General features: G+C 37.2%; 1 protein-coding gene across 1 annotated transcript in view; it reads right to left on the reverse strand.

The window, feature by feature from the left end:
* DNAH12 (dynein axonemal heavy chain 12) overlaps positions 1-12,560 on the reverse strand; it is a 238,947-nt gene that overhangs the window by 99,487 nt on the left and 126,900 nt on the right. Inside the window, exons 38-41 of the mRNA XM_015446091.4 lie at positions 9,982-10,120; positions 8,340-8,506; positions 2,883-3,138; positions 247-546 (exon numbers count right to left, since the gene is read on the reverse strand). Of these exons, the coding sequence (XP_015301577.3) occupies positions 247-546; positions 2,883-3,138; positions 8,340-8,506; positions 9,982-10,120 (862 nt within the window). The remainder of the gene's footprint in view (positions 1-246; positions 547-2,882; positions 3,139-8,339; positions 8,507-9,981; positions 10,121-12,560) is intronic.

Below are 12,560 nucleotides of genomic sequence, written 5' to 3' on the forward strand. Positions count from 1 at the left end.
GGGCGAGGTGGCGGGCGCCTGTAGTCCCAGCTACTCGGGAGGCTGAGGCAGGAGAATGGCGTAAACCCGGGGGGCGGAGCTTGCAGTGAGCTGAGATCCGGCCACTGCACTCCAGCCTGGGCGACAGAGCGAGACTCCGTCTCAAAAAAAAAAAAAAAAGAAATGATTTTTTAAAATATAACTTAATTGTAACAATTTATATATTGTACTGCTTTAACTCAATATGTTCTTAATCACTGTACTCACAGGTGCATTTTGTTTCCTCAAATGTGAAAAGATACTGTCAAATGATTCTTTAAAATGGTCCTTTATAACAGTTTTAGTTAACTGGAACAGCCATCTTCGATCATCATCATTAATGAGGCGATCGTAAAACACTCGGAGAACCTCATGCACAAACAGACGGATCATAGTGTGTTTGCTCGCCACAGCATCTCTTTCAATGAGTAAACAGCCCCGGATGACACGTGAAAAATCACGCAAGTTGAAAGTATAATGGGATTTTGTGGGAGTGGGTAAAAGATTTTCCACAGATTGTTTATATATCTGAATATGAAAAAAGCAACAAAGTAAAAATAAAATGCTTATAATCAGCAAAGTCATGTAACCAATGGAATGTTACACAAAATATTTTATTTACTCTATCAGATTATAAGGGCTTGGACTGAGCACGGTGGTTCACATCTCTAATCTCAGCACTTTGAGAGGTTGAGCTCGGCAGATCACCTAAGGTCAGGAATTCGAGACCAGCCTGGCCAACATGGCAAAACCCCGTCTCTACTAAAAATACAAAAATTAGCCAGGTGTCGTGGCACATGCCTATAATCCCAGCTACTCAGGAGGCTGAGGCAGGAGAATGGCTTGAACCCAGGAGGTGGAGGTGGATGTTGCAGAGAGCTGAGATCGCGCCATTGCACTCCAGCCTGGGCAACGAAGTGAGACTCTGTCTCAAAAAAAAAAAAAAAAAAAAGAAAAGAAAAAAGAAAAAAGATCATCCTGGCTTGGAAAATTGCACAGTACTAAGCCTAGCATGGGATATATGTTTATTTTGGCTTATAGCACTCAACCAGGCATTATAAAGCTGAGGGAACTTAACATCTGATTCCATCCAAGCCCATCCAAGTAGAAACCTGTTTCTACTTTTATTTCCCAGTTATTATGGTTATGCCATTTAAAGGTGAATAATCTGAGGTTAAATAGTGAAAAACAAAATCTTTTATAGAAAGTGAAATCAGATAACTCAGCTGAATCATTCCAAAGAAGATGACGAAATAATTTTCTTGTTACTACAATCAACTTCAAAACAAATCAATTTGTTCTCTCTCTTCCCTTCTATCTCTTATTCCCTCACTGCCTTCTTCCTTATATCTAAATTGGCTATAAGGAAATGAAGTATATTTTTACTATGTACTGAATTCACCAAATGAAGTTTAATGTTCTCTTAAAGGCAGGTGAATTAAGCCTTTTATAATATAGTCAAAAAAGGAAAACTAAACAACTTTTTTTTTTTTTCAGATGGATTCTTGTTCTGTCGCCAGGCTGGAGTGCGGTGGCACAATCTCGGCTCACTGCAACCTCCGCCTCCCGGGTTCAAGTGATTCTCCTGCCTCAGCCTCCCGAGTGACTGGGACTACAGGTACGCACCACCACACCCAGCTAATTTTTGCATTTTTAGTAGAGATGGGGTTTCACCATGTTGGTCAGGATAGTCTCAATCTCTTGACCTCATGATCCACCCACCTTGGCCTCCCAAAGTGCTAGGATTACAGGCATAAGTCACCACGCCTAGCCAACATTTTTTATTTGTATGTGTTCTGTGATTCATCTACCTACTCCAACCTCCACACATGGTAGGTCTACAATGCTTCAAATACAGAAAAACAGAAAAAAGCCGGGGGTAGGGTGGTGGCAGGGATGCTTTCTGTATCCCCTTCTATCTGACCAATACCCCTGTATTTTCCAGGACATGACTGAAATAGAAATATTATATTTATAAATAAAAGCACTTTTCTGTATCAGAATAAATGTACTATCTCTTCGCTCATAATTTCTTTACTTGAACAGCACACACTTTCCACTGAAACAAGAGGAGAATTTTAGAAGATAAGACTGATGTTCTTGGAAATGGATGGAAGGATTCTAGGGAGCTTTTTGCTTCCTGTTGCAGTGATCACAAAATGAAACTTGCTTTTTCAAGCTTCTAGAAAATGTAGTTTGGTAAGATCATGACTGACATGCCTTTATATATATTGTTTCCCATTTACCATTAGAGATGAGGCTGGCTCTAGTCTCTGAACTGAGGCAAATAACACATCTGAAATAAGTTAAAAACTGTTCTTTGGGTATATGAGGAGTCTTGTTGTCTGTTTCTACCCTTGTATTTCTCTTTCATAATTATTTTTTCATTGCTACTTATAAATTATATGGTCTAAAAGTAATGTATTCATAAGCTGCTTAAATTTCTTTAAGACAAGCATGAAAAATGGGAGGGAAGACAGAAGAAACTTGACAAATACCAGAGTAGGAACCTAACAGCAAAATACCTGTGATGTGGCAGATACTAGTTTTAGATGTTTTCCTTAAACAACCTTGTGAAATAGGTGTTTTATTCCATTTTAGTCATTAAATAAACAGCCTCTGGAATGTCAAATTACTTGCTCAAAGTCATATAGCTAGGAAATAGCAGTCAAGGCTCAACCCAAGTTAGATTCCCTCATTTCAAATCCTGTGATCTTCCTATTCTCTGGTCTTCCAAACAGTTTCTCTGACACCAAAGACCAAAGCAGATAGTTAAGTGGGAAACAACGCTAAAAAAAATAAAATAACGGACAAATGAGGGAAATATGCAATACTAAAACATTTACATTGCATTATTGACTGACCTCCATAGTCCCATTGACTATCTGGTTCCCAATTACAAAGTACTCTGGAGGAAATTCACGAGTTCTCAGGTAGAATGCTACAATAGATGAGAAGATTCGGACCATGGTTTCATCACTAAAAGAATTAATACTGCAGACATTGAAATGTCGAATACAACGGGGAGTAACTGGATTTCTTCCACCACCTGGAGGGCCCATTGCAGCAATCAGCTCTATGTCCACCAGTGTGATTTTACTTGTGTCCTTAAGGTCATACCTTAGAAAGCACACACACAAAAAACTTAGATTATCTGTTATAAAGACAGTAAAATGGAATGAAATATAGATCTCTCAAGAAATTTAATCAGACTTTAGCTTCTCTAAAAGGAATAACTTCAGATAACACTTTGAGTAGGAGAGAATTTTGTTTTAAAGCAGAATTTGGTTTCTCCCCTCAGTGACTGATTCTGTTACCCAGATTCTGGGTATCTAGAACGAATCTTCCTCTTACTTTTCCCTCTCTTTCCTCCTACTCTTCCTTACAGTTTGACTCTCCATTTCTCCTTTCTTATTCCAAATCTAGAAGCATGGATGAGTGATCAATCCTATTTGTAGCCGTTCAAAGATAAGGTTACCATGTATCTCATTTTACCTAGGACAATTCTGGCTTGTGCTTATTGTACTGAAGTAATTATTAATAACACTCCCCTTTTACTGTCAGAAAGGTCACAGTTTGAACACTAAGTTATGTAGTCAAACTGGTTATAGCGATGTCCTGATTTTCTTTTTCTCATCTCAAACTGTATCTTCAGAGTGGATAAGGATGTCTAAATAGGATCTATACATTTTGTTATAGAAAGGGACCCATTAGGGAAAAATGAAATTTCAAGGAAGTTTTAATCAGAAAGAAGTATGAAATGACACAATTTAGTTGGAACCACTCAGAGTAAAAGGTTGCTATTGTCAATAAGCCAGCAAGTCTTTAATACTGAAGCTATTGCACACACACAGACATACACATACAGAGGCTGGGGGAGGAGTCTGTCTAGCCAGTCCTTAGGCTAAAAGCATGCTAGAAAGTATGAAAATATGGTTTTTGGTAACAACCCTAATAATCATCAATGGAAGACCAGCTAAGTAAATTACAGCAACATCCACATAATATTAAAGCCAATAAAATGAATGAGTAGACAAATATGCACTGATATGGCTATTCAAGATAAATATATAAGTGCAAAATAATTTACAAAACATTGCATGTAATATGAGCCTATTTTTAAACATAAAAATACTTATATAGAAAAAAATCACTGAGGAATAGTGATTATCTCCTGATAAGCACTAACTCAGGAGAGTGACTATCTCCTGAGATAATTGCAGTTATTATCTCAACAATGGTTATCTCCTGAAAGCAGAATTCCTAGGGCCTATAGTAATAACAAAAATGCATCTGTAAAATATGACTTAGCTTTGAAATTCATCTACCCTTGTCTTGAGATAAAAATCATGGCATACTGAAGAATAGAAAAGTACATTTAAGAGGAGGAAAGGAAGAATTATTAATACTAATTAAAAGGTGCTGTATCTTGCATGTGAGAAACTAACCATGTCACCATAAAGTGGTGTGGGGAGAATAGAAGGGTTATCCATGAGATTGCTGTCAAATATAGCCATCTCCAAGATATGGTAGGTAGTTCCAAGCAGCCACAGAAAATATACAGTTAAAAACATGGTAGAAAAATAGGGTGCTGATTATAGTTACTTAGGCTGGACACTACCCACAAATTATTGATTTAGGGGAATGGTACTTGGAAGGATGTAACCTGTAAGTTATTTTCAATAATTGAAACTAAGTTGAAAAGTGCAGGCATACCGCATTTTATTTCACTTCACTTCATTAAGCTTCGCAGATACTATGTTTTTTACAAACTGAAAAAGGTTTTTAGAAACCCTGTGTTGAACAGGTCTATAGGCACCATTTTTCCAACAGCATTTGCTTACTTCCAGTCTCTGTGTCACATTTCGGTAATTCTTGCAATATTTCAAACTTTTCCATTATTTTTATATCTAGTATGGTGATCTGTGATCAGTGATCTTTGATGTTACTATTGTAATTGTTTTGGAGCACCATGAATTGCACCTATATAAGAAGAAAAACTTAACAGATAAATATTGTGTGTGTTCTGACTGTTCCACTGGCTGGCTGTTCCCCATCTCTTTCTCTCTTCTCAGACCTTCCTATTCCTTGAGATACAACAATATGGAAGTTAGGCCAATTAATAATCCTCCAGGCCGGGCATGGTGGCTCATACCTGTAATCCCAGTGCTTTAGGAGGCCAAGGCGGTGGATCACTTGAGGTCAGGAGTTCGAAACCAGCCTTGCCAACATGGCAAAACCGTCTCTACTAAAAATACAAAAATTAGCTGGATGTGGTGGTGTGTACCTGTAATCCCAGCTACTTGGGAGGCTAGGGCATGAGAATCACTTGAACCTGGGAGACGGAGGTTGTAGTGAGCCAAGATCACGCCACTACATTCCAGCCTGAGTGACAGAGCAAGACTTTGTCTCAAATAAAGGCAAAAAAAAAAAAAAAAGCCAAAAATCTCCCAGTAAACTAGGAATAAAGGTAACTTCCTCAACTTGGTAAGGAATATCTATAAAAACTCTACAGTTAACACCATACTTAATGGTGAGAATCTCCAAGCTTTCCCACTAAGATCAGGAACAAGGTAAGAATGTTCCCTCTCACCACTTCTTTTCAACATCATAATAAGGGCTAGAAATAAGAAAAAAAAAAAAGGTATACAGACTGGGAAGAAAGAAATGAAACTGTCCTTGTTTGCAGATAACATGATGATCTATAAAGAAAATCTGAAAGAACTACAAAAAACTTCTGGAACTAATAAGCGATTATACCAAGCTTGTAAAGAGTTACCAGGTAAAAGTCAATCACCTTTTTATATACCAGCAATAAACAAGTGGAATTTGAAATTAAAAGTACAACACCTGGGCCAGGCACAGTGGCTCATGCCTGTAATTCCAGAATTTTGGGAGGCCAAGGAAGTTGGATCACTTGAGGTCAGGAGTTTGAGACCAGCCTAGCCAACATGGTGAAAACCTATCTCTACTAAAAACACAAAAATTAGTTGGGCATGGTGGCACATGCCTGTAATCCCAGCTACTTGGGAGGCTGAGGCAGGAGAATCTCTTGAACCCAGAGGCAGAGGTTGTAGTGAGCCAAGATCATGCCACTGCATTCCAGCCTGGGTGACACAGTGAGACTCTGTCTCAAAAAAAAAAAAAAAAACAAGTACAACACAATTTACATTAGCACCCACCCCCAATGAAATACTTAGGGATATATCTAACAAAATATATAGAAGATCTACATGAGGAAAACTATAAAACCCTGATGAACTAAATCAAAATACTAAATAAAGAGAGGTATTCCATGTTCATGGATAGGAGAACAATATTATGAAGATGACAGGCTTTCCAAACTTGACTTGTAGATTCCATGCAATCCCAATCTAAATCACAGCAAGTTATTTTTTGGATCTTGAGAAACTGATTCTAAAGTTGATATGGAGAGGCAAAAGGCCCAAATTAGTCAACACTATTGAAAGAGAAGAACAAAGTCAGAGGACTGACACTACCCAACTTTAAGGCTTACTATAAAACTACAGCAGTCAAGACAATGTGGTACTGACAGAACAGACAAATAGGTCAGTGGAACAGATTAGAGAGCCCAGAAATAGACCCAATAAATATAGTCAACTGATCTTTGACAAAGGAGCAAAGGCAATATTATGGAGCAAAGATAGTCTTTTCAAGAAATGTTGCTGGGCACAGTGGCTCATACCTGTAATCCCACCTACCCAGGAGGCTAAGGCAGATGGAATGCTCAAAGCTAGAATTTTGAGAACAGCCTCAACAACATAGCAAGACCCCTGTCTTTTAGCAAAAGACAAATACTATTAAACAATTGGACACACACACGCAAAAAATTGACCTATATACAATTTTACCCACCCTTCACAACAATTAACTAAAAATGGATCACAGGCCTACATATTAAATGCAATACTATAAAACTCCTAGGAGATAGCAAAAGTAAACCTAGTTGAACTTGGGTATAGCAATGACTTTTTCAGACACAACACCAACGGACTGGTTGGAAAAACTGGACTTCATTAAAATTAACAACTTCTGCTCTGCCAAAGACAAAGTCAAGAGAATGAGAAGACAGGCCTGACTTGGAGAAAATAATGGCAAATGACACATCTGATAAAGGACTATTATCCAAAATATACAAAGAACTCTTAAAACTAAATGATAATAAAACAAACAACCCAATTTAAAAATGGTCAAAGACCCTAACAGACACCTCACCAAGTAAGATACACAGAGGGCAAATAAACATATTAAAAGATGCTTCTTACCATATGTCAGGGAAATGCAAATTAAAACAATGAAATACCACCACACACTCATTAGAATGGCCAAAATCTAGAACACTGACAATACCAAATGCCAGAGAAGACGTGGAACAACACTAACTCTCATTGATTCCTGATGGGAATGCAAATGGTATGGTTATTTTGGAAGATAGTTTGGTGGTTTGTTACAAAACTAAACATATTCTTACCACATTGTTCAGCAATTGTGTTCCTTGGTATTTACTCAAAGAAGTTGACAACTTATGTCCATGTAAAACCTGTGCACAAATGTTTACAGCAACTTTATTCATAATTGTTGAAAACTTGGAAGCAACCAAGATGTCCTTCAGTAGGTTAATGGATTAATTGTGGTATAACCAGACAATTGAATGTTACTCAGTGCTAAAAAGAAATGAGCTATCAAGCCATGAGAAGATATGAAGGAAACTCAAATGCATATTACTAAACGAAAGAAGCTAATCTGAAAAGGCTATATACTGTATTATTCCAACTATATGACATTCTGAAAATGGCTAAACTATAGAGACAGTAAGATCAATGGATCTCTTACAAAGGGGCTGAAGTTGGGGGAGGAATGAAAAGAGAACAGAGGATCTTTACAGCAGTGAAAATACTCTCTATGATATTATAATAATGGATACATATCATATACATTTCTCCAAACCCATAGCATGTACAACACATAAAGCAAACCCTAAAGTAAACTATGGACGTTGGGTGATTGTGATATAGCAATGTAGGCTTATCAATTGTAACAAATGTGCCAATTTGGTGGGGCTGATGAGATTGAGGAGACTATGCATGTGTTGGGGGCAGGGAGTATACAGGAAATATCTGTACCTTCCTCTCAATTTAAAACAGTCTTTTTGAAAGATATTAGAAAGCCTTCATGTACAGGAAAATCTGAGCAATCATTCTTTTCCTTAAATATCTCAAAAAATATATTATTTTACTTAAAAAACCTAAAATAAAAACTGAGATATAACTTCAGCATAACTTATCGAATTAAATAGTTACCAATGTCCACAGTCAAAAAATTGTCGTAATAATTCAATAGGAGGTTGAGCTCCATACTTCTCCAATGCAGGCATATTCATATCATCTATAAAAATTATACACTTCTTTCCCATAGGTGGTCCAAAGACTCCTTTGCGTCTTTTATCCAATCTAGCCATGATAATGTTCTAAAATATAAAGGAAGAGTGGTATATTTACCTATAACTGAATTAGGAATTTATTTTCATACTTATGTTAAATCAGTATCAACAAGTACAACAACCTATTTTGCCAGAATCCATGGGATTTTTACCAGTAACAATGACTATTTGCTTAATTTATCAATGATTAACTTAACATAAAATACCATATTTAACATCAGAAAAAAAAAAGTTTAAGTTTCTGTAGGGAAATCATATCAAGTAGCATTATATATAGTGTTTGTTTTTATTTATTCATATTTAGGGTGATACTAAACTTCACAATCAACATCATTCAAACATTTATTGAAATCCTATGCACTCACAATTGTTACACACATATATTTATGTATTATATTTGTATAGTATATGCATGTTTCTACAATATTTCCACAAATGTCACCAAAATTTCTACAATATTTTCCTCATTGGACAAGCAACATATTTTCATTTTTTTCTTCACTGAATAATTTTTCTTTCCAACTTTTATTTAGGTTCAGGGAGTACACATGCAGGTTATATGGGTAATTGTGTGTTGCGAGGGTTTGGTGTACAGATTATTTCATCACTCAGGTAATAAGCATAGTACCCAATAGGCAGTTTTTCAATCCTCACCCTCCTGCCCGGCTCCACTCTCAAGTAGGCCCTGATTTCTGTTGTTCCCTTCTTTGTGTCCATCTGTACTCAAGAATGTATCTATTAGCTAAAACAAATGTGGATGCTTTCTTATAGTTCTAATGCTTTTGGAACTCACTTGTCCATTGGAAAAATAAACTGAAATTATTTTCATTCAAATAAAGCTCCACAGTAAGTGTTCTAAATTTGTAAGATTTTGAAGCTCAGTGAAGCATATAGACTTAAAACAACAGAAATGAGGCCGGGAGAGAATGGATAGGCATAAATTTAGGAATGGATGATGAAAATGGCAATTAGAAAAGGTTTCATGAAGTAGTTTCACCTTGACACATTTGAAGGCAAAGGGTGGGATGCACTCACGTGGTTCCTGTCACAGGCCCATGGTATGAAAGGTCCAGAGAGCAGCAAATGCCCCTAAGGCCCATCCAGGAGGGTCTTGAGAGAACAATTCAAAGTTCTCTCATTTCTCCCTGGATCTCCCCACCCCCGCCCCGCCCTGTGTGTGTGTGTGTGTCTTTTATACTCCCTTCACCAGTTAAGAAATCAATTGTTGCTTCTTCTCAGGCTAAAAAACAGAAACAAAAACAAAAACAAAACAAAAAAAAACCAAACAAACAGGTAATAAAGCTCAATAACCCACTATTAATGTAAAAATGTCCTCTGAAACTTTTCTCATTAATTTCAAAAACTTGTAATTCCTCAAACATTTGAAAGTTTTATTTAAATTAATAGATTTACACAGTTGCTTATTTAATGTACAATTTTAAATACTGAGCAAATAAGACAAAATATTAATGACAGACCCACGTTTCTGTCTTTAAACTAACCTGAACCTGATTGGCACTGGTCCGTGCAGATAAGTTAACATAAAAAGGAAAGTATTTGTCCTTTTCCAAGTGATTCATTAGCTTATCCTTCACATACACAGATTTTCCTGTACCCGTTGGACCCACAAAAAGGAGTGGCCTTAATGAAAACAATGAATATATTATTCAAAATGGAAAAAAGTCAGAATACATTTCTACTAAAGGAGGTGGTAGTTAAAAGCTTACATAAGAATCAAATCATCTTCATTAAAAACTCATTTTTTACCTATAGTTATTATTTCATGAGAGACAGATAAAAGTAATGATTGGCATACATTTTTACATAACGTTGCGGAGACTTTATTTTGTATCTTTTTATTTTATTTTATTTTTTTGAGACAGAGTTGCACTTAGTTCCCCAGGCTGGAGTGCAGTGGCGTGATCTTGGGTCACTGCAACCCCCACCTCCCAGGTTCAAGCAATCCCCCTGCCTCAGCCTTCCAAGTAGCTGGGACTATAGGTGTGCACCACCACATCCAGCTAATTTTTGTATTTTTAGTAGAGACGGGTTTCACTCTGTTGGCCAGGCTGGTCTCCAACTCCTGACCTCAAGTAATCCACCTGCCAAAGTGCTGGGATTACAGGCATGAGTCACCATGCCTGATCTATTTTTATTTTTTGAGATAAAGTCTCACTCTGTGGCACAATCATAGCTCACTGCAGCCTCAAACTTCTGGGCTCGAGTGATCCTCCTGCCTCAGCTTCCCAAGTAGCTAGGACTATAGGTGGCATGTCACCACACCAGGCTAATTTTTTTTTTTTAACTTTTAATGTTTTGAAGAGACAGGGCCTGGCTATGTTGCCCATGCTGGTCTCAAACTCTTGGCCTCAAGTGATCCTCTCATCCCAGTCTCCCAAAGCACTGGGATTACAGACAGGAGCCACTGGGCCTGGCCTTGCAGATACTTTAATAGTAATAAGCTCTTATTTGAATAGATGTAATGTCACTTATACAAAACACTTACGAAACAAGTAATAATATGCTTAACTTTTCAGAGCAGAAAGTCAAAATCTGTCTCTTCAGAAAAGAGCTGTATTTGTCCTTTTACTGTAGAGACATGGGGGCAGCATGTGAATAACAAGGGAATGACAGTAAGACAGCTGTAAGCTGTTTCCCAGTGATCTCAATAGCCAAAGGTTTTGTGAGAGATGGAATGACAGTGAATTCTAAAGCTAACAGTTATGTATATGTATACTGTTAATAGCATTTTTAAATGAATTCAATTACTAACTGAAAATATTTGTCTAAAAGCAAACACTAAGGAATTCCCCATTCAGTGAGGCTTCAAGCAAGGTTTCCCATTCTTAAGTGATCACAACTAATTTTAAGGGGAAAAGTAGTCATATGAGTTTATGTTCACAAAACTCTGGACAATCCCAGTTTGAGAAATGCTGCATTAAAAATAAAATACTATCATTTTGAGTGATAACTTGTTAATACACAATACATAAAGACAAACACAGGCCGGGCACGGTGGCTCATGCCTGTAATCACAGCACTTCGGGAGGCTGAGGCAGGCAGATTACCTGAGGTCAGGAGTTCGAGACCAGCCTGACCAACAATGGAGAAACCCCATTTCTATTAAAAATACAAAATCAACCAGGCATGGTGGCAAATGCCTGTAATCCCAGCTACTTGGGAGGCTGAGGCAGGAGAATCACTTGAACCCGGGAGGCAGAGGTTACGGGGAGCTGAGATTGTGCCATTGCACTCCGGCCTGGGCAATAAGAGTGAAACTCTGTCTAACAAAAAAAAAAAAAAAAGACAAACAGAAAGGCACTGAAACTGAGTAGTAGCCATATTCAGTTCTAAGGGGTCATCTAAGTGAGCCAAACTATGCCAGTATTAATTTTGAAAATTGTTACTGAAATATGATCACAAAATTAAAGTTCTTTTAGAACTAGAGTGACCCCTGAGAATTCATCTACATGTTCCAGTCTAACACTAGCTCTATGAAAATCTATTTATTAAAATAATACTAATAAATTTCTGTTCTTAACTTGGGGTCCATGAACCAACTAAAAACATTCGTAGAATTCAGAGAATCTGTGAACTTGAATGACAAAAAGTTTATACCTTTACTTTTGCTATCCTGTAACTAAAATGTAGCAATTGTATGAGTAGTACCTGTGTCTTTGTCACCAGTAGAAATCATAGCTATTATCCTACACATTACAATTCTTACAGTATCTCAAAAATATCACTCATGCCCATTCCTTCTTCAAAGGTATTATAGTCATCAGATCCACTGACAGATCTTGTTATTTAATGTGTTAATAAACATATATATTTACTACTACAGCCCAAATATGTTCAATATTTTAATAAATGTATTTCAATACAAAAAGAAAAAAAACAGGCTGGGCACAGTGGCTCAAGCCTGTAATCCCAGCACTTTGGGAGGCCAAGGTGGGTGGATCACTTGAGGCCAGGAGTTCAAGACCAGCCTGGCCAACATGGTGAACCCCCGACTCTACTTTTTGTATTTTTAATACAAAAAATTAGCCGGGCGTGGTGGCAGGTGCCTGTAATCCCAGCT

Source organism: Macaca fascicularis, chromosome 2 (genome assembly GCF_037993035.2).
Source record: "Macaca fascicularis isolate 582-1 chromosome 2, T2T-MFA8v1.1".
NCBI lineage: Eukaryota > Metazoa > Chordata > Mammalia > Primates > Cercopithecidae > Macaca > Macaca fascicularis.